The following is a 22877-nucleotide window of genomic DNA, read 5'->3' on the forward strand; positions in this document are numbered from 1 at the left end:
AGGTGCCCCGCCTTCCCTCCTCTGCCAGCTGGGTGCACGCTGACCCCCGACCCCAACGACCCTCTGTGCTGCGAGCGCCCCTCCTGTGTGTTCGTGCCAGTGCCTGGTCAGCACACCGGGTACCTGGTGCCCTCCATTCCACCCGCCGTGTACACAGGCGGAAGTGTCACGCCAACACCTACACCCGGCGGACAACCGCAGCCGTCGCTCGGCCCTGGGGAGACGACACCGGCCCCTCCAAGTGAGGACCCATTGCGCATGTCTGTGTGGTCACGTGTTGTGGATGTAATGAGTATGGCAGGACTGTTAAACATAAAACATTTGTGACACTGAAGACAAGAATGATTATGACACTGAAGATATGTGTTTGTATGTGTTTATTCATCTGTCTACAGACGTGTGCATCTACAAGGGACGAGAGTACGTACAGGGCCAACGGTGGGCTGACGGCTGCGACTTCAACTGCGAGTGTGTCGACGCTGTCCGTGGCGTTTACCGCTGCACAGAGAAGTAATCATCTCTCCTTCTTGGAAGTCTTTTATAAACATCTTTATTATTGCCCGTGGGCACGCATGCACGCACGCACTCACTCACGCACACCCATCTACACGCTGAGGACAGAATCAAAACTAGCAAAAATTGCCATTCTAATAAATTTTGTAATATTTTAAATCCTTTTTATACTAGTCTTTCTTTAACAGCTTCTTTGGAAAGTGTAGGTGGTTGCTGTTTTTATTTCATTTTCTACCTATCTCTCTCTCATTTTGTTATAAAGACCAAAAAGATAAAGGCTTGCATTCTGTCGTCAGGTGCGTGGTGTACTCGTCTATACCAGAGCAGTGCGTCATGGTGCAGGACCCCAACAACGTGTGTTGCCGCATACCCTACTGCGACCTCAACATCCCTACACCATCGCCTCTGACAACGGCTACTCCGTTGCCCGGCAGCACGCGCGCCCCTTTCATCAATCTGGATGGCTCGACCCTCGTGCCTCCCACCCAACCCGAGACACCCGGTCCCGACAAGAGTGAGTTGAGCTTATGTATGTGTTTGTGTGTGTGCGAATGATCTGTTATGTATGTAGTCATGTCAGGATAACCTGTGGCCTGGTGTTTACTTTGCTCGACTTGCAGTCGAACTTGTGGCTGGAAGCCTCCACTCCCCGCCGTACAACGCTTACCTTAAATCTTGACAGAAATGGCAGAGAATGGGTCTGCCTTCTACATATCACTCCATACTCATAGCTATCTATATACATATTAAGATAGTGCTGTTGCATTCACGAGTTGTTTGTCCTCACGAGTCTTTGACGACATTTTCAGAGGTGTGCGTCTACAACGGCATCGCTTACGTCACAGGTCAGCGATGGGAGGACGGCTGTGACCTGCGATGTGTGTGTGAGGACGGCGAGAAAGGAATCTATCGATGCGACCAAAGGCATGTGTGCAGTTTCCCGATCCATGATTTTAATTTTTCTAAACTGGAAGTCTCTGAATTTTAACAACTGACGAGAACCCTTCGCACCTCTTTGCGACAAGATGATAAGCATTATTTTTCTTCTGGTTTCTCCTCTTATAATTATGTCCATCCATCTGCAAAATTCCAGGTGCCCGACGTATAGGACCCCGAGAACTGCGTCCTGGTGACCGACCCGCAAGACGCCTGCTGTCGGGTACCCTCGTGTGAACCCATCATCCCACCCTCGGGCACGCCTACTCCACAAGGAGGCAACGAGCCTAGTCCTGGTACTACCCAGGTTCCCGCCACAGACGAGCATGGCTCCACTTTGTACCCACCCGTCATACCCACCCTCAACCCGAACGCGACTCCCAGCCGGGTGCCAGCCATGATCCCCACTGGGGTACCCGGAAAAATCGTTGGTCAGATTGTCAAGGAGCCCAACTCCAACACTAATGACACCTTCAGTAAGCTGTACATTCCTTTCAGCTCTTCTCACTGTCTATGTGCATCTGGCTCTGTTCTTGTCACGGCCTCTGTTTTGTGTCACTGATTTATTTTTTCACTGACTTATTTTGTGTCACTGCCTCTGTTTGAATGAAAAAAATGAAAAAAGAGAATGAATGAAAAAAAAAGAATGAGGAGAGAGAGAGCTTACGACAGTTTAACTTCATTAAGTTATGAGAATCCTCTGGCAGCTTGTTTCTGCTAATGAAGATGATAGAGACAAAGACTGCAATATTCATTATGTTGAATAATAAAGTTTAAATTTGTTATTTCTCGCAGAATTTTGTACATACGATGGCAAAGATTACAATGTGGGTGATACCTGGGAAAGTGGCTGTGACTACCGCTGCAGATGCCTCGAAGACGCAGTCCATTATGAGTGTACTGAAAGGTACGACAGTCATACCCCGGACACCTCTTGTATAAACTGCCCACCACTTTTTTATATTTTTATTTATTTTTTATTTTTTGCTTCCCATAGCTCTATGTTTTGAAAAAAAATCAGGTATGTCCTGGGACACTTGCAAACTCTGCGAACTATTCAAACCACTGAACGGTTTTCCTGTGCTCGTCGATGACAGGTGTATCCGCTACCTCAATGTACCCGGCTACTGTACCATGGTGGTGGATCCTGACGACTCGTGCTGCAGGAAGCCCTTGTGTCCCGAACTTCAGACCCTGCAGACACCCACGGGTACACCCACAGCAGGCCCTGAGCTGACTCCCACTGGCAACACCCCGTCCCTGGCGCCCGGCACTGGTCCCGTGCCCACCAGCAACACTCGGGTGACCCCTGCCCCCAAGCCTGTAGGTCAGTATGAGAAGCTGGACATGTCATCTTTATCGAAATAATGTTCTTTAGCTGGCATCGACTGTACGTTAAACCCAAGATATTGCAGTATTGCATATATTATAATAATGGTAATGAGGAAGACGACAATGATGGCGACAAACAAAACAAAAAAAAAAAAAAAAAAAAAAAAGGAAAAGAAGGGAAGTATTAGTATTCATAGTAGAAAAATAGGACTGTTATTAACTTTATTATTATAGAGTAAACAAATTATGACAAGGGATTTGAAAGTATAGCTCTGAACTAAACATTTAGAGACTGACAGCTAACATGTAAGATGGAGACCTCAACCCAAGCTCACCTTTTCTCGTTTCATTCTCGTGTAGATGTGTGCATCTACAACAAAGTGTACTACATACAAGGCCAGCAGTGGTACGATGGCTGCGACAAGGTGTGCGTGTGTGACGACGCGTCCACGGGTTACTACAGGTGTTCGGACAGGTAACAATAATATTTCATGCCTGATCTTGGTAGAGTGCCTTGACATGTCTATCTATGCATTATTAAACAGACTACCTTTCACCTGTCCCCAGATGTCCCAAGTACACCAACATCCCCAGCGAATGTCAGATGGTGGCAAGTCCAGTCGACCCGTCGTGTTGCGAAGTACCACAATGCTTGCCTACCCCAGGACCCAACGGGTACCCGACGCCGCAACCCGGAGTTGTTTCATGGCCTACCCCTACGGTCTACACGAACCCCCAGGGGTCATCACAGGCATTGCTCCCACCCCTACGACTGCCCCAGGGCAGGCAACACCTACCTCGAGGTGAGAATGGGTGGTGAATGCTTACGACAGAATTTCATATTTCGAAATTATCACGATTGCCTCCGGAGGTAGCCAACCGTAGTTGGAGAAGGAGACCACGTGATATTTGCAGTTTATAGGAGAGTTTTGGTTCTAAATATTTTGATCAACATTTACCCAGATTGTATGCAAACGACAGAGTGCAATTGTTATATCACCTCAATCTTTTTGTGGTCATGGAATGCTAATCGGCAGCTGGATTCTGGTTACCATGATTACAAAGCTTTGACATGACCCTCTGTTACAGCTGGCTGCTTGTACAATGGCCGAGAATACAGACAGGGTATCCAGTGGCAAGACGGCTGCCACTTACAACTGTATCTGTCTAGATGAGACTACAGGGTACTACGAATGTAAGGAGAGGTATGTCTTTGACTATCAGACTAAAAGCCCACTGGCATGAAAAATGTTTCAAGAGATTTGGTCCAAAATACCAATCTTAAAATGTGATCGAATTCCATCACACCAGCAACACAAATGATTTCTTTCCTGGAAAAACTTAATGCTTGTTTCTTGACAATCGCAGATGTCCTACCTACCCTCTGGTGCCAAGTCAGTGCGAGCTGATCCCCAATCCCACGGATTTCTGCTGCAATCAGCTTGTTTGTGACTGGTCCAAACCCACACCGAATCCGATGGTAGCACCAACGTCTGTTGGGACTCTGGTACCCAACCCAAACCTTCATACCACTGTGTCACCACCACCTGGAGAGCACACCATCGAGACCCCTGTCACGGGGCCCACCCCGACGAACTCCGTGTACAACCCACCTACTCTGGCACCGGAATTCAGTGAGTTCTTCGTGTTTTGGATAAATTGAATCTCATAGCACTTAAGGTTCTTCTGGGTAGTGTTATGTGGCAAAGAAAACAGTTTAAGCAAGGGTGATGCATAGAATGTACTTCCGGGAGACTAGTGAACTTTCGTAATGAGACAAATAAAGTTGGTTATTGTATTGTATTGTATTGTATTGTGATTTCAGCGTTCTGCGTGTACAATGGCGTCCCGTACAGACAAGGACAGAGGTGGTACGTGGGATGCGAGAAAGAATGCGTCTGCGACGACAGCACCCGCAACTACTACACCTGCACGGACAGGTAAGAAAAATGTTGACAAGTCCTCTTAGATGAAGGTTAAAGAACGTAGAGACAGTTGATCTTCAATGGTAGCTAAGATGAACAATGGAAACAATGAGTCACGGAGAGTGTAGACAGTTGATGTAAGACAGAAACAAGAAAGTCCGCATACAGTACAGTGATCAGAGTTTCACGGACATGTAATTTTTTTAAAGGTCAAAGGTCGAGAGTAAGGCTTTTAAAGGCGATATGATGGTCTGTCTTTTGCTAGGTGTCCAAGCTACGCCAATCTTGGACCACAATGTACTTTGACCGTGAACCCCAGTGATGCATGTTGTCGCGTGCCTGAGTGCTATGCTGTGCCCACCCTAGCACCAGGGGTCACCCCACCTCAGAACCCCAACGGCAACCCGACACCCGAACCCGTAAAAATACCAACTGGTATACCAGGAATCATCACAGGACAACCCAACACACCAACAACTGAAAAGGGTGAGTGTGTGAGTGTGTGTGTGTGTGAGTGAGTGAGTGAGAGCAGAATAAATATGCATGTCCACAAATGTGCTTTTGTCAAACTGACAACTGAGCATGCAAACTATGACAAGCTGATAGATCAGTCAGAGAAGCATTTGTCAAATTGTTAGAGATTTTTCTGATGACAAGTCAAGCTGATAAACAAGGATGTGGATGCTGACCGAGTATTTGTCGAATTGACAAAGGTGTGCGTCCTGTTGACAAGTGTTTATCACGATTGATTGTCAAAAAATAGTTGTGATTGTCAAAAAGTATTTATGCTATAATAGTTGTGATTGTTAACAAGTTTTACCACGGTAACAAAGTAGGGATCGTTTCAGAGGGATGCATGCGAGCCGGCGTCCACTACAAGCCGGGTGAGACGTGGCAGGAAGGATGTTCGTACAACTGCGAGTGTGTGGACAAGACTGGACGCTTCAAGTGCACAGAGAGGTCTGTACCCGTCTGGTCTCACACACGTCTACCCTTGTACTAACCGTGCGAGCACAATCCAAGTATCATTGGCCTGACTCTCAGCTATGGCATAGTCAGGGCTTTCTTTTCAAGTTCTTAGAGGCTTTGTTATTTTTACCATCTCAATAATTTTACACACGTATAATTAGTTTTTCTTTCCAGTTCTTTAGTCCGTGTTGTCAGTATGCTATGTAAATTTTGACCAAAAACTCTCGGTAAAGTTATTGTTAAGTACATGATTAAACGTCAAACCCTATTTTAAATAATTATCTCATTACCTGAGTATTTTCCGTTTAGACTTATCTAGGTACACTAAGGATTTCTATTTATAGACACGATCTGGCATCGGTCTTTAATTAAATTGTCACCTTATGGCAGGGATTGCAAACCGCGTGTACACTACAGGGTTAAGATTACTGATAGGTCCTGGTCATGTAATGATCACGTTTGCTTCCTAATAATGGAAGATCTTCAAGTGATTGTCGTGTGCTCATGAGCTCATGTCTGGTGACAGGTGCGTGCCCTACCCCAACATCCCTGCTTACTGCGTCATGATAGTGGACCCCACAGACAAGTGCTGCACCGTGCCTGACTGTCCAGGACTGACAGTTGTCTCTACTCCTTCGCCACTTCCGGGTGTTTCTACCCAGGCTCCACTTCCTGGCGTTTCTACCAAGGCTCCAGTTCCTGGAGTTTCTACCAAGGCTCCAGTTCCTGGAGTTTCCACCCAGGCGCCTATTCCAGGCATTTCTACCCAGGCTCCAGTTCCTAGCGTATCCACCGAGGCACCCAATCCTTTTCCTAAAGGTAATACAAACTTCTACCCGAAATTCCAGAGCCACCCCTTGCAAGCCAGGCCGTTTTCTTTAAGTAATGAATTGGTTGGCTTCTTGAATGAAGAGTGAAAACCTACCTTGGATAACATTTATTTAAAGGTTTTGAAACATGATTAACTTATTCATGCCAGTTTTGTTTCCCCTGTTTCACAGAAGTGTGTGTCTTCGGCGGCAAGGTGTACACTCAAGGACAGCAGTGGTACTCGGGTTGCGAAAAGTTCTGCGTCTGTGAGGATGCCAAGATAGGTTTCTACAGGTGTTCAGACAGGTAGGCAGTCGATGAAATTATCTGTGATTTAGGAGGTACAGGGTAATATAACGGTTAATTAAGATCAAAATTCTGGTGCGTTCATTCCAAATCGAAAAATCCAACTGTCGTTGTACAGGTGTGCTCACTTCGATGACCTTTCACCTGACTGCAAGCTGGTTCCGGACCCCCGTGACCCCAGCTGCTGTGTGCAGCCGCAGTGTGGAGGTGTAGTGTCAACGGTGTCTACGGTGTGATCAACGGGACTGGCAAGGTCACCACACCCAACCCTTTGCCAGTTGGGTCTACCATCTCACCAGTACCCGGAGCTTCCACTACAAATCGCCCACCCCTGGCTCCATTCTGTTCACGCCGTCGCCTCCGACTAGTAAGAAAAACAGTTGCTATGTGTATGGTAGTTTATGTTACTGTACAGTATTGCCTATTGTTGAAAGAGAGACATTTAATTTACCAAGAAATTAAAGGAATGAGTGAGAGGGAGAAGAATGTGAGAGAGAGAGAGTGGTTGAATTGAGTATCTTGAACCGAGAGGTCATTTCTGTGCATTGCAGATGTGTGTTCCTACAAGGGACGTACATATACCCAGGGTCAAAGGTGGCAAGATGGCTGCGACTTTGTCTGCGAGTGTATCAACGGCATGGAGGGTCAATATCGTTGTACCGACAGGTGAAGCGCGCACTAAACCTTTGACATCTCTTTCTCAACAGACTGCACGCAGACAAACATGCAAATACCTCCAAACAGACAAACAGCCCTACACGCACACAAATGAACATATATAAGTACCTTTATACAACACAAATTTTCTAGGTCCATCATCCTCTTCATTATCTGTGACTGATCATCAGTAACCTTGACTGTAATCTTACATCTGTATGACTGTGTTTTGTTCCAGATGTCCTCGCTATCCCCAATGATCGCATCCTCTGCGCCATGGTGCCTGACCCCGCCGACCCCTGCTGCACCATCCCCAACTGCCAGAGCACCACACCGCTCAGCCCGCAGGCTCAGTCCACCATCAGCCCCCCTCTCAACCCAACAGCCACCCCGATTTCTGTACCCGGACTGTACACACCCTTCCCGACTCTCCACCCGACACTCGTACCCGGATTGCGTACGCAAATTGCTTTTATTTATAAACCTGTGTAAAGAATTGCTTTTCATGTCGCATTTTGAAACAATCAAAACATGTTAAGAAATCCCGCTTTTTAAAACAAGATGGTGATAATACTATACAGCTTCAGTGCATCCCATATAAATATTGGCAGACATTATACAGTATTTTTTTGCAGGAATGTTGCCTATTGTCTTGTGAATACAATCGTCAGAGTAAGTAGTAAATCTTATCTGTTTTACTTGCAGTTACTTATCTTAAGTATGTGTCTGAGGTGAAAAAACTATAACCAAACATTAATGATGCCTGCTGAAGTGTTTCCATATCAGGACATTTTAATTACATCGACATTGCTTTTCTGTGAAACAGAGTTCTGTGTGTACAAGGGCATCCCCTACAGCCATGGACAGACTTGGAATGATGGTTGTGACAAGACCTGTCGTTGTGAGGACGTGGTCACTGGTCAAGTCAACTGTGACGAGAGGTGTGTGGCTCATCGTGGCAAGAGAAAGAATAAAAATAGCAAAAAAGCATCAGGATATGATGGCAAACAATTAGAAAGGTGGTAAATTCTCTCTCTGTAAGAGAGAAAGAACATATCTGAGTAGAACAACAACATTTAGATGTTTTCGTGATATTCTCTCTGACCAGGTGTGCCAGTTTCCCTCAAGTTCCAGCCAACTGTCAGCTGGTCACTGACCCCAACGACGCTTGTTGTCGGGTGCCACAGTGCAGGACTGACAATGGCACTGTTGTCATGACAGGCGTTCGCGCATCATCACCGGCTCGTCTCTGCCCACTAATTACCAGGGATCATTAACCAGGAACAGTAAGTTCATCAGTGTTCACTCTTGTTTCCCTTGCCCTGAGTTCATTCCCCTTGGTGGCGATAATAACATAATTAATGATTAGTGTGGTTGGTGAGAAATGTGAAATGGTTTGTAAGTCTGTAAGCTGGTGATTCTCGTGTAAACCTCGGTGTTCACGCGCGGAATGATCTTGTTACTAGATGTGTGCATCTACCATGGACACACCTACAACCTGGGTGACGTGTGGGACGACGGCTGCACTTACACCTGTACCTGCGTCGACAGCTTCTCTGGAAAATACATGTGCACAGACAAGTAGGACTGCTTGTTTCTCTTCTTCTTTTTCTTTATTTTAGACTTCCTTCTGGGTTTAGCTTCGAAGAATTACACGCTTACAAACAAACACGGAAGACATGTCGAAAAAGCACACACCGCATGCGCGCGCACGTACACACACGCAGAATAAAGGTGATGATGTCCATTCTCATCATGTCTGACAGGTGTCCCAGGTCGCCAGCACTACTGCCACCAACGTGTATGATGGTTCAAGACCCCGACAACAAGTGCTGCCAGAAGCCTTACTGCCTGCCTATCGTAGAACCAACTGCCAGACCAGACATCACCCCCTCTTCTGGGACCGTGCCAAGCGAAGCCACCCTCTCTCCCAGTGCTACTCCCACCCAGAACCCACCCCCTCACCAAAGGGTAGGCACGGAAATATGGACAATTTCTGTAAATTTTCATTTCTCGTCAATCGTGAAATGTGAAATTATCATGAACAATAATAATCGAGGTATTACCTTTAAAATATTGTGTAAAGTTGTTTTGGGTTCCTATACATTCTATATACATGATAAATCTGAATATTGTTGGCAGAAAAGTAGATTAAAGAATTGCAATATGCATATCTATATTTTCTTTAAAACTAAGTAGAAACTCAAGATCGAAAATAATTCATTGACTTCATGTAGCTTCCTAACAGTAATCTCAAACTCGGACTCCATGAAACATGTCAGTCTGTTGTCACCATGTTTCTGTAGAGAGGTGTGTGTACGGCGGACAGTTGTACCGACAGGGCCAGGTGTGGTACGACGGGTGCAACGCCGTGTGTCGATGTGAGAACGAAGCTACGGGAGCCTACAGCTGCCAAGAAAGGTCAAAATCTTTTTGTACTTATATCTGTAATTAGAAAAAAATTGAATTCCATGAAAATCTTGATAAACTGGATTTATTGAGAAGTAGGTATATTCCACCTAAAGAGTTTTTCTCTTTCCAAGATGCAAAATTTTATTTCATCCAGTGACTTATTTGATCTTGTCCACTTAAGTATCCTCTCAACGTCCTGTTAGATTAGTTACGAAATTTTTAATTGTTGCTAGTTTTTTTTATGTGGCAAACTATGAGCTTACAGAAGGGTCCTCTCAAAGCCTTGTCCTAGATTGCTAAGGTTTTTCTTCACGTATAGCAGCCTGTTATATTAATAACACTCTACCCACACAGATGCCCGCTGTATAGTCCACAACCCGGCTGCATCATGGTCCCCAGTCCGGCCGACCCGTCATGCTGTGAGGTCCCTCAGTGCCCGCTGGTCACACCTAGTCCCCAGCCTGGTATTACCCCAACACCCGGATTGATTCCCCAGACGAATGTACCCGGTACGATCATCGGCATTGGTCGCGTTCCTACACCTTTGCCCACCCAGGTCCCGGTGTTCGGCCAAACCACAGTGGCACCCATACCCGTGACGGATCGAGATGGCAGTACCATCAGTCCCACCATCCCACCCACCTCAGGTAACGATTTGCACAACTGTGGTTCGTATCCTGATAGTGTCGCTAGAGGTTGTTCTGTATTTTTTATTCTTTCTTCGTTCTTTCAGGATGTCTGTACAAAGGGGTTGTTTACAGCAAGGGAGAGAAGTGGGAGGACGGGTGCAATTACGACTGCGAGTGCCTTGACGATCAAACCGGAAAATACACGTGCACAGAAAAGTAAGTTTATCCCTTTCTTTCATCCGAAATATGTGCTTCAAAAAAAGTCCACCTGTCGAATTCCACATGTCTACTCGAGTTAAGGATTGTCAGAGGTCACTGCCATCCTCCTGTTTCCTCCTGTCAGGTGCCCGGTGATGCCAGCTCTACCTGAGGACAGGTGTGTGTTGGTGCAGGACCCCAGAGAGCCGTGCTGTATGCAGCCATTCTGCGACTTCGTCAACCCAACTCCTTTCCCTCACGGCAGACCCACCCCGTTTCCCCAGCAAGTACCCAGTGAGCAGCCTGGTCAGTCGACTGTGAGCACCACGCCTACAGGTCTCACGAATAATGGTAGCACCGACAGGGAAGGTACAGACACTAGTCCCACCATCCCTTCACTACCACTCTCTCTCTACAAATGAGTTCTTCAGTTTGTGCATGCCTTCGTGCGTCTGTGTCAACATATTGATGTATTTTATCATAAATGTATGATTGCAAGTAAGAACGATAATCAGATGATATGACAGGTAGGATGTGTGGTATTACCATCACTTTTTTTTCTTTGCCCCCCGTCCAGGCTCTTGTGTGTACAAGGGTGTCTTCTATCGCCATGGCGCACACTGGTATGACGGGTGTGATCTCTCCTGTGTATGTGAGGACGGGTTCGCGGGAATCTACACATGCAAAGAAAGGTTATATATATTATAAAATATAAATAATATATATAAAAGACATTAATTATGCTAGTCAATACATTTCTTATGTTGCTTTGTACTGAGTGACCATACTAATCTAAGTAGCAAAGGCCTGGAAATTTCTGTAAAACTGTTTAGTTATCTGCTTTAGAAAACGTTCATGTGGTGTTGTTAAAGTTTTTATCACTCTTCTTCTCAGGCTAAAGATAGAAATTTGTGCGTGGTTTTAAGTTATCTTATACAAGTATATTTTAAAATAACTGTGAGGCAATTGCCAATCTTTACTGGTTTGTTTGACCTCAACCTTTAGTTTTAACCCTCGAGTTCATAGAGTCAAGATAAAGACATACAGGTTTTAATGTTGTTTGCAGGTGTAAGAACTTCGGTCAGCTGCTCTCTGGCTGCGTGTTCAACGTCGACCCCACGGACGCCTGTTGTCTGGTACCCGACTGTACACGTACACCCACGGATCTCTTGACTCCCGAGCCACTGCCGTCCGGTACCCAACCTTCAGGACAAAGTACATCGGAGCCACCCACTTTCATACTGACAGGGTGGAAGCCTGGTACCTTTGTTGGAACTGGAACTGTGGGGCGTCCTCTGGTAACCTTGGATTCCAGACAGGATACTCGAGTAAGTAGTTGTCATTGCCGGTATATATATGTAAGGAAATCAAGAGAGTAGATAGAGGATCTAGATGTGTGTGTGTGTGCACGTGTGTGTGTGTGTATGAGAGAGAGAGGAGGAGGAGAGAGAAGAGAAATGAACAAAGAACTATTACCAGAAGCAGAAGAAGAAGACAACAGAGTGCGAGTCGAGGATGCTGATGTTCTTTGTCTTGTATATTCAGATGCTTGCATCTATAAACGAGTGCAGTACGCTCAAAGCCAACTTTGGGAAGATGGCTGTGACTACGTTTGCACCTGTCTCGATGCCGTTAGGGGAAAATACCAGTGCACTGATCGGTAAAATGATATTTTTTGTATGATTTTGTTTTCTTCCTAAAATGACAGGATTTATTTCTTAAGTTGTCAGCGTATGAAATCACTTTAAAAGTCTTGTCAAAATCTTTTCATAACTGCAGTATGCATTTGATTAAAGTATGTAAATTTATACAAATTAAGTTTCTCTTTAAATTCTTTTGGATGGCAGTATCGTCTAGAAGATTATTACGTCGCTTGATACGAAAACGAAAAGCTATATATTTTATACCTGGCTTGAGAGAATTACTCCTATTGTCAAACAGTTGCTTGTCCTATTACTACCTTCCTCCTTCCTGCATGATGGAGCAAGATCCCAACGACTCTTGCTGCCAGCGAGCTCGATGTTATACGGGTGGCTACACTCCATCTCCACCCACGGGATCACATGTTCTTTGACACCAGGTTAGCCTTCATTCTCTCCCTTTGCGACTTCTCGAACTCACAAAAGTGTCCGAGTTAATATCTGATTTTTGTATTCTTGAGAAATACTTAAAGCCATATCAATAAAATATGTCTCACAGCACTATACTTTAGAAAGATGAAATTTAACTCACTTTTCCTCTTGCCAAGGCCCTCAACCTGGCATAACCGGAAGTGGCGTTGTCTCCCCCGTGTCCCCGGGTATCATATACGGAAATCACACGGGACAGAGCCCGGCCATCATTGTGAGCGGTGTACCTGGCACTGGCCCCTCTGGGGACAGAACGACAATCAACCCACCTACGGTCATTGGCGAAATCACAGGAACCGGCAACACCCTTAGTCATCTCAGGGCAGCCGGGACCAGGTGTGACTGGTTCGAATCTGCCTTCAGGTGTCACTGGCATCATCCGCGGTCGTTACGGGTAGCTCGGGTAAGAAGTATGTCTAAATCAGTCTTGTTTGTGTCTTAAGCTTTTTTTTTGACTTAAAACTAGTCTGTACGCCATCTTGAATAAAGATCAGGTATTCACTGAAGCTTTTCTTCTATGTCTGTCAGTAAGAACAAATATTATTTAAAGGGACTACATCTGTGCTTGTTCTCTGCGTGTGCAGCTGTGTGCGTGTATAAGGACAAGGTGTACAAAGTAGGGGACACGTGGGAGGACGGCTGTGACTACAGTTGTACCTGTGTCGATGGCACAAGTGGCATGTACTCATGTACCTACAGGTAAACAACTTATGATTTAAAAACAGTATTATCTATAATCGTGTTTATTTTGCTACGTATCTTCGTCTACTAAATAAACCTTGTATAGATTTCTATAGAAGCGAAGTTTGAGAGCGATAGCTCGTGCCAAAAATAGCTTGGTATTAAGAAATAAAAGATTTAGGAAGAAGAGTATTTATTTATTATTTTTGGTATTCTTTACCCTAGAAATAATTTCGGATTCAGAAATGAACATAGCATCATTTCAAAATGTGGGCATGTTTTCTGTGATGTATTTTAATGTTCCTTGAGTTTACTAAAGGAATCCTAATAAAATATTTTGGAAACTGATTTTATGTCAGAATTATAAGTAAATGTAAAATATCAAAGTGAAATAAATGAACTTTACTGTGTAAGTGAGATAAAGGCGAATGTTCACATTCTTAGTTCACTAGTATTTTTCCTCCACAGGTGTCAGGTGTTCTCGGGATTACCTAACTACTGTCAACTACAAACTGATGCTGAAGACAAGTGCTGCAAGAAGCCAGTGTGCCAGTTCAACGGAACAGTACTGGAACCGGAGATAGGAGACAGCCGGCTGCCCAACCTGTCCCCCACCCTGGGGCCCAACGTACAAAATGTCCTACCCTGGGCTCGCATTTACTCCTCACAGGCTCCAGCCGCCCGTATGGTTCTGAAGTGAACACCATTTATGGTGGAGGATGTAAGTACTTGTGTTTGTCACATTAATCATTATCTGTGTTTATTTTCTTTTCCTGTCTGAGTATTTGTAGTCCTTGTTTATGTTTGTCGATTACGGGTGCTCTTTCTCTCTCTCGTTCTTTGGGTTGCACTAGTTGTTTTTTTTTTCTCTCTCACTTTCATTAAGTCTTATTGTTCAGGTAGGTATCTACATTTATTTACATATATAAAATATTCACTAACTAAAGATCATTAGCTAAGAGCTATGTAATATATAATGTCAGGTATACGGATATTTATCACACCATCTCTGTATCTTTCCTTTTGTATCAGCAACGTGTGTATACAAAGGTCAGGTGTATATTCCCGGTGAATCTTGGGACGACAAATGTGATTATACCTGCACGTGTCTTGGCGAGAAAAACGGTCTGTACAGATGCTTATCCAAGTAAGTTGTACTCCTGTACTTCCGGTCAAAGCTCTGGGCATAATGGCGACTGCTGAAGGCGGAGGAACACAGAGAGGGATTATCATATTTACACTAGTCCTAGCGAATTTTTGTCTTCACACTATTCCCACAAACTTCAAAATTTTGTGATTAGAAAATATTACTTTTTGTTGCATATTCAGTTGTATAAGTTTTTTAAAATTGATGATGATGATGATGATGATGATGAGGAAGTGAGGTGGGGGTGGTTTTCAAAATCACCATCTGTTTCGAGAGCCAAATACAATTAATCGTCACTACGCGACTGTTATTCACAGGTGCCCAACGTACCCCCCTATGCCATCTTACTGCACTCCTGACGATGATACCCGGCCAGTGCTGTCCAAGTCTCATGTGCAACATACCTAACGTGGGTACCTACTACCCTGTTACGCAACTCACCCCAACCCCAAACCCACCCCTGGTCCAAATGGTGTGTACCCGACAGTTGCCATCAACCCAATCCGCAGATAGTGGTTGTAGGTGGAAGACTTACAGGAATCGGAGATTCAGGACTACCGGGTGGAGGCACCCTTGTTTCTCAGAACTTTGGAGCCATTACAGGTATTTACATTTTTTAAATCCCCAAATGTTATCTTTTGATTATATTAACTTGGGTGGTCTTTAAAAGAAACCGATCTTGTCCTACCTCTGCGAATGTGGACGTGAATTAAGTGTCTTGCGACTACTGTGTGGGTGGCAGATAGGTGCGTGGTGGACAACAAGTTGTATAAACAAGGCGAGTCATGGAACTTGAACTGCACTTACACCTGCACGTGCTTGGATTCGCTGGTTGGTTTCTACAAATGCATTCCCAGGTAAATCACTTTCAATCATCGTACCTTCATCATTTAATGATGCTCACTTGTCCTCCTATTAACTTGAATGGAATCTACAATTTATCAGAATGTTGCAGACAAACTGCAGACTTAGAGAGACAAAACATAAAAATGAAACCTTGTACGACTTCTGAACTTTAATATCATGCTATACTCGGGACACACGGATGGACAGAATAACTAAAAGACATCTTTAAAAAGTATCTTTGTCCCATCATGAAATTGTGGGTTGTTTACCTGAGCCACAGTAAATCTGAAACTTACCTGTAATCAATCCCACCTCAGAGAATTATGTCCCTTACTCACAATCACTAGGTGTCCGACGTACGATGTCCGTACCCTGCCTTCAGCATGCTCCCTGGTTGCGGATCCTGCAGACAACTGCTGCCAGACGCCATCTTGTCCCGACGCCAACGGTCATCAGACCACCAACATCACCTACATCCAGCACGTGTACTCAATAGTCGGTTCTTTCTCTGGCGGCTCGTCAGGCTTCAGGCCTGGCTACCAGTTCGTCGTCAGCTCGATGGGTGGCACCCGAAGTAAGTCTTTTTGGCCAACTGGTCAGAAAAGATTTAGAACATCCATGGCCTTTAATCTGCTTGCATCTGGAGTTTTATTTGTGTTGGGAAAATACCATTATAACACGTTTATCATGGGAGACGGTCATTGCCTTGCTCTTCTTCAATTGAAAGTCTGGAAGATGACAGTTTTTGTTACTTGCAGCGGGGTGTGTGTACAAGGGTACCCCATACGCCGTGCACTCCACGTGGGATGATGGCTGCGACTTCACCTGTCAGTGCATCGATGACGTCACGGGCATGTACCAGTGCACCCAAAAGTAAGCAGCAACAACATCACCTGTCTTCCAGAAAATAAACAATCAAGTCTAGTGCTGTAGTACTCTTGACTTATCAAGAAGAGAGGCTAAGAACTGGTCTAGGAAACAGCAGTCCAGAAATAAACATCCACACACATCGATGAATATTTACGGAATAAGAAAATATTTACCGTGATGAATGCAAATTCCCCCCAACGTACACAATGTTGGTGACCTCTGTGATGTAGATGCCCCACGTACACCATGTTGCCGCCGTCGCTGGTGCTGGTGGCCGTGGAGGGTCCAGTGCTGCAAGCAGCTGAGGAACATCGCGGACCTGCCGACCACTACTCACGACACGCGCTGCTACGACAGGTTAGACAACTGCCGGTCCTTCACCAAGAACGCCTGCTCAGGAATCTACAGGGGTGGGCCGAGGCCCATTGCCCGATGTTCTGTGGTATATGTAGTGAGTAACACCTTCATTTTTCTTTTCTGATGTTTATTATTTGTTTGTTGTTGTTTTTCCATTTTTTTAAATTTCTTTCAGAAACGGTCTTTTCATTTTTTTTAATGACGGTATGACTTACTGACAGTAAACGGGTGTATGTGAATCATTAGATAAGTTTTTCATGCTCAAGTTCAGCAGTCAGATAAAAGAGGATGAACCTAACCTGATATATCTGTTCAGGCCTCTTAGTATGAACTGCTTTTGTTTCTGAAGTTCAGAAAACAACCCATCTCTTTGTATTTTATCCCCCTGTTTTCATAACAGTGGTATTTATGATGATAATGATGATGATTGATGATTGACGATTGATGAATGATGATGAGCATAATTTTTTTTCTTTTTTCAAAAACAAGATGCGACAACACCAGCGCCTCCATGTATCGACGTTCTTCCCAACTGTCAGAACTACGGCAGTCAATCCTGCCTTCCACCCTATGTGGACTGGGCTTATGACAACTGCAGGAACTTCTGCAATTATTGCAGTAAGCCACCATTTGCCTGCTCCTTTATCAAACTAGCAGCATCCACCTATAATATAGAGCCAATAGTCAAATCCCGTCTTCATGTGAATAACCAGACATAAAGGATAAAATGTCCAGTTCTTTAGAAATTTGCTCAAATCATTCAACGACCCAGTCCGAGTTCTGTTCAGTACTAGAAGCTTCACATCAAGATTCGACCCGAGTACTTTCATCATTTCATGCCACAGAATTGATCTTATTTGGTTAGATGGCTACCCGGAGTTTTCCACCACGCCTGTATCGACGACACTGTGGACTACTCCGGCGTCTGGCTGCTTCGACAAGCTCCCCAACTGCCATGAGTATGGCGACTACGTGTGTACCGATCACAGCTACAAGCAGTGGGTGTTGGACAACTGTCAGAAGTACTGTCACGTTGGAGAATGCGGTTTGTTGAATCACGTGTTGCAATTATTTGTGAGAAAGAACGAGAATTTTTTAGAGGTAATGTAAACAAAGTGTTGTTGTAGTGAATGCTGTTAAAAAAACATGTGTGTGTATGTGCACGCGATTACCTGTTTCTTTTTGCCTGTTGGATTATGTGTCTGTTTGCCTGTGTATCTTGTATATGTATGCTTGTTTATCCCTCTCTCTTGGTCTTTGTCTGTATGTGTCTTTTTTCTGTTTATGACTTTGATGGAGCCTGTAGGTGGAAGGTAAGAAGGGGTTAAAAAATGAATATGACCTGAAGACAAAAGAATGAGAAAATAAGCGAGTGAGTGAACGAGAAAGACAGAGAGATCAAGCAATGAGCTGATACAACTCTGTAAATATTTTGAATGTGATAGATAACACGACGACTACACCATCGGGTCCGTGCCAAGACAAGATTAATAACTGCGAGAGTTACGGACCGTCGTCTTGTGTGGGTATCTATGCTGGATGGGCAGGCAACAACTGTCCCAGATACTGCAACTTGTGCAGTAAGTGGTTTCTGTCTTCGTCCATGTAAATATTTACCTTCCCCTTCTGTCGATCATGTAATTATATATATGTGTGCGTACCTGCGATGTCATATGCAGGTACTAAAAATCCTGTTATCTTTACAGGGAAATGACACAAACAGAATTTATGTATTTTTATTTCTGTATTTTTAGCTTCAACGTCATCCGAGGCTCAAGTGACCACTACAACAGTGGCGACCTCTTGTAGGGATAAACTCTCCAACTGCGACAACTACGGCAAGTCTGTCTGCCAGGCCCCGGAATACCACGCCTGGGCCAGCGACAACTGTGCAGCCTACTGCGGCGTCTGCAGCGGTGAGTATGGAGTCTGTCATGGCCTTACTGCTTTCCAACAGAAGAAAAAAAAATTAATAATCAGCGATTTAGTCCGAGGACAGAAAATAACCCTGCTTAATAATGACATTTCCATCACCAGTTGGTACAGCTTACCTTGTGGTGGTATCCATTGTCCATGTACATAAAGATCATCACCTTAGATAAAAGAAGATACATATACAATATAGGTAAAATATCTCTCTAAGGAAAAAAACAATTTTCTCTGTGTTGTTTGCAGAAACGCTTACAACTGGTAAAATTGTGATGCCCTCCGGGTGGGTGGTACTCATGAAAGGCGTGTCCGGGGTGCCTGGTGATTTGTGGCAGCTATGGTCTGGTACGGGTACGGCCAACGAAAACATCCCACAAGCACAGTCCCTCACGAACCAGTACCCAGGACACTACAAGCCCCCGATCGCCAACGAATGGAGCGCGTGCAAGTTTGAGAGGGTAAGAGTCAGGAAAAAAAAATCAGAGTGTTTGTTCTTTAACACCATCTATCAGTCCATTTATGCACGTCAATCACCATTACCTATGTGCATATCTGTACATCTCAGTCTTCGTCAGTCGTCGGATATTTTGAGATTGATCCATTCAGTCCGATATTTTCTGCTTATTCTATCATGGGTATAGAAAAAAAAAATCATTCATTACATAAAAAAACATTAGACAGCTTAACGTTGATGCCGAGAATCCCTCTCCATTCAGTAAGTCTTTGTTTTGTGACATAGGTTAAGGTGGCTGTCTATTCAGAGGGAGTAGAGAAAGGAAATATCGTCTTCAACGTGCTCAACTCCGGCAAGAACGATTGGTTCAGACCAGAAAACGTCATTTCCTCCACTTGGAACGACCTACCCAGCACTGCCAGCAGCTTCAGCATGCCAGGGTAGGTACACTGGCGTGTTTCTTGAGACGAGGGGAGTGCTGATGGTTACCAATGACAGCATTGTAAAAAAGTAAAAAGGTGACAGACCGAACGAAAAACAAACTAGACAACAAACGAACAGAAAATAAAGCAAATGAACAAACCAACAAAACAAAAACAACAAAGGCGTATTGGATAATCAGAGTAGTAGACAAAGGATGCTGAAGGTTGTACAAGGTTCGGACTGTCAGGTCAGCCATCAGCCTGTGATTCTGTTGGCAGGGATGTAACCTCTGGCCGAGAGTTTGCAGTGGCGACTTCAACGGTTGCCAGGGCAACGGATGGATCATGGTCTCAACCTTGAACACCTGCACTTACGAGCAGACAGGGTCGGCACCGCGGTTCCTATACTCTCTGGCGTCAACGGCAGCGCAGCTGGGAGCAGGTAGGGGTTAGGGTTAAATTTTTAAGTGTTTCGCCGGAAGCTATAAGCATATTTTCGAAATTTTTATGTTATACTTATAAAAGGAAATCACGAAATTTTGTTGGTGTTTAATGTCTTTGATATGTTTGTAATAAGAATAAGCATTTGTGTGATTGCTAAACGTTTTGTTTCATTTCTGAAAAACCGTTTCTGTTACCAAAGCGGGAAGTTATTTCATTTACTTCATGTGCTGTACTGCGTTAAAATATGTATTTATAAGTACACATATTGTTCATGAGTAAATCATTAACATGTAAACAGATAGTTCTGCTCATATTTGAACACTATGTGCTATCATTAGGACATATTGCAACACTCCAAAACATATCCAGGCCTGCATACAGGTTTTCTGTCTTGGTAGCAGGACAGTGGGAGGAGTGAAATAACAATATATTCCTACGGGGCTTTAGTCAATATTAAAGGCACCTAGTAGGTTAAATGTTTGTCCCTTTGTCAATCTGTCGATATAGGATGTGTCTGTTTGGAGTTGTCTAACAGCAGTTTCAACAAAAAAGAAAAATTGTTCTGGTACACTGCAATGCTAACGCCGCAGTTGTGTTTTCAGGCCATCTAGGAGAAGGGGATGTCTTTGCTATTCTTGGACAAGGTGGATTATGTAAGTCGATTTATATCCAAACCGTTTTTAACGTTGTCGCAATGGCTATCCACAGTCACTGAGTGTTATAAACCTTTTTATTGACGTTTTAAGCTTAAAGCAGTGCTTGTTTGTTTGTTTGTTTGTTTGTTTGTTTTTAACGCCCTGCCAGCATAAAGCAGTGCACGGGCATCCTCTGTTACTTGATGGGCAAGAGCTCGATAGCACATCTGACTGATCAACAGACAAATGCTAAATAATCCACCAACACTAAACATTTATCTTCCAGTCAGTGAGCTGGTCACATGACACAAGACATCCGTTTTGACAGGATGACAGGTTCTTGTAGGATTACATGCAATTCTGATTTCTGGTGTCTTGTACAGGTATGACTGGTATAGCGGGCACTCAGCATACATGGACTGGAGGTAAGGAGTAATGATGATAGTTTTCTTTTATGTGTACTGTCCTAATGTACATCAATAAATAAATAAAGTGAAATTTAGTTGTTTTTGAGCTAGTGCGAAGTGGAAACGTGTTTCAGTGGGGTTCACTCACTGGAGGTAAGGAATGGTCATATTAATTCACGTTTATGTGCACTATTCTAGTGTAAATAAATAAATAAATAAATAAATAGACTTCTTTGGCTAGATTAAAGTGGAAACGGGATCCAGTGGGGTTCCCTCATGGAGTATATTTGTTCAACTGGTTCTCATCGTCTCATGTACAGTCGAGCAGTACTGTGTGTACGGGTCTAAACTGTACACTCAGGGCGAGACATGGCTGGATGGATGCACTTACAACTGCTCGTGCGTGGACGCCGCCATCGGCCGGTACCAGTGCGTTGATAGGTAGGTTATCTCCCCATGGTTTCTGCATTTTCATCTTTCGCTTGTCTTTAGAGTAATTTGTAATCTTTGTTTTTTTGTGGGGGAAATTAAAAAATGCCTCCTTTAAAGAAACAGCATTAAAAAACACACACTGAGCGGAGCACGGTATGAACAAATGCTTAGAATAATTTGTTTACTTCTTACAACGCAGGTGCCCCACGTACACTAATTTGCCTGAAGGATGCCGGGAGGTTAAGCGAGAAGGCGAGTGTTGCGCTGAGGTTCAGTGCCCTGGAGGAGGTAGGTTCTTGTCTAACCCTAACCCTAACCGATTAATATAATTATAATTTTTAAAAACTTCTTCATTTATAATTTCTTTAATTTGACCGCAAAGGTTGGGACTTGGTGAGGTCACTCTTACGTCATCTGACCCTCAGGTCGTACTGAAGATCCTACTCTAACCACCACCTTCAGGCTTGCCATAGGGCAGTCCATAGTCACAGTCGTGCAAAATAATTTTGAAGTAAGACCAACATTCTTAACAATATTTTTCGTCCTGGCAAGGCCAAGGCTGTTTCTACAAGGGACAAACCTATCAGCAAGGAGTGAAGTGGCAGGACGGATGCTCTTACGACTGTGTGTGCCTCGATGGCAACACTGGCAGCTACCAGTGCAGTCAAATGTGAGAAAACTCTTTTTGTTTTGCTTAGTAATAGAGTTTTTGTCAGATTGATTTACTTTTTATAAACTTTGCTTTTCTCCGATTCCTATTATGCTTTTCCATGATGTGTTTGGAATCTTCTGGTCTTTCGTTTTGGTTTTGATTCTTTAACAATTGTTTTCTACAGTTCATGAATTACATCCCATTACCTGATTTCATATTTTTCTTTTCTATTGTTATTTGTGTGTTGTAATGTTATGTTCTGAAACTAGTATCGGAAGAAATATTTTGAATACATAAAATCGCGAGAGCGAGAGAAAAAAAAGTGATACGCCAAACTTATTATTTTTTGGAGCGAAATCTTTTAACAATCCACAAAGTTTTTCTTAATTGTAGCACGATTTTTTACAGCTGCCCAGAATGGGGTACCTTACCCAGCGATTGTCACCTACAAGACCCTGCTGCTGGGAAGTGCTGCCATGTGCCTGTGTGCACGGGTGGAACAGTAATTGAGTACAAAGATCCTCGCTAAACGAGGAGCACGCGTCTCATGAAAACTCAGTTACCATAGCGACCACAACATCCTGGTAACATATCATCGATCATAAATACTGCTTAATAAAATATTCATTATTTGAAGCCATGCTAATATATATCAGCTGAACTCGATCTGTGCATGTCTTTGATATTGTGGATTGCTTGTTTGTGGGAGGAGAAGTGTATGTTACCCGTATTGTCAAATGTTTACGAGTGTGGATAACCGTCCCTGTCCTTAATATTACAGTCAA

At 43.9% G+C, this 22877-nt stretch overlaps 2 protein-coding genes across 2 annotated transcripts; both read left to right on the forward strand.

Moving 5' to 3' along the window:
* Positions 1-1846: 1846 nt before the first annotated feature.
* On the forward strand, positions 1847-10248 carry LOC112577357 (mucin-2-like). Its single transcript, XM_025260417.1, has 20 exons — positions 1847-1925; positions 2245-2356; positions 2547-2772; positions 3327-3584; positions 3871-3986; positions 4150-4415; positions 4607-4721; positions 4972-5192; positions 5555-5666; positions 6202-6494; positions 6677-6791; positions 6910-7158; positions 7343-7457; positions 7687-7905; positions 8275-8389; positions 8557-8734; positions 8915-9029; positions 9215-9419; positions 9755-9869; positions 10215-10248. The coding sequence occupies exons 1-12, from the start codon at positions 1847-1849 to the stop codon at positions 7025-7027; spliced, it is 2031 nt and encodes a 676-aa protein (XP_025116202.1). The 3' UTR covers positions 7028-7158; positions 7343-7457; positions 7687-7905; positions 8275-8389; positions 8557-8734; positions 8915-9029; positions 9215-9419; positions 9755-9869; positions 10215-10248.
* A 2689-nt stretch (positions 10249-12937) lies between these two features.
* Positions 12938-20622, forward strand: LOC112577008. The gene is made up of 17 exons (XM_025259918.1): positions 12938-13219; positions 13401-13515; positions 13966-14218; positions 14530-14644; positions 14962-15247; positions 15387-15501; positions 15838-16064; positions 16249-16363; positions 16591-16811; positions 17207-17335; positions 17583-17762; positions 18163-18297; positions 18472-18633; positions 18893-19104; positions 19386-19540; positions 19802-19964; positions 20569-20622. The coding sequence occupies exons 7-16, from the start codon at positions 16049-16051 to the stop codon at positions 19881-19883; spliced, it is 1407 nt and encodes a 468-aa protein (XP_025115703.1). The 5' UTR covers positions 12938-13219; positions 13401-13515; positions 13966-14218; positions 14530-14644; positions 14962-15247; positions 15387-15501; positions 15838-16048; the 3' UTR covers positions 19884-19964; positions 20569-20622.
* The last annotated feature ends 2255 nt before the right edge of the window (positions 20623-22877 follow it).

The sequence above is a fragment of the Pomacea canaliculata genome, linkage group LG12 (assembly GCF_003073045.1).
Source record: "Pomacea canaliculata isolate SZHN2017 linkage group LG12, ASM307304v1, whole genome shotgun sequence".
Taxonomy (NCBI): Eukaryota; Metazoa; Mollusca; class Gastropoda; order Architaenioglossa; family Ampullariidae; genus Pomacea; species Pomacea canaliculata.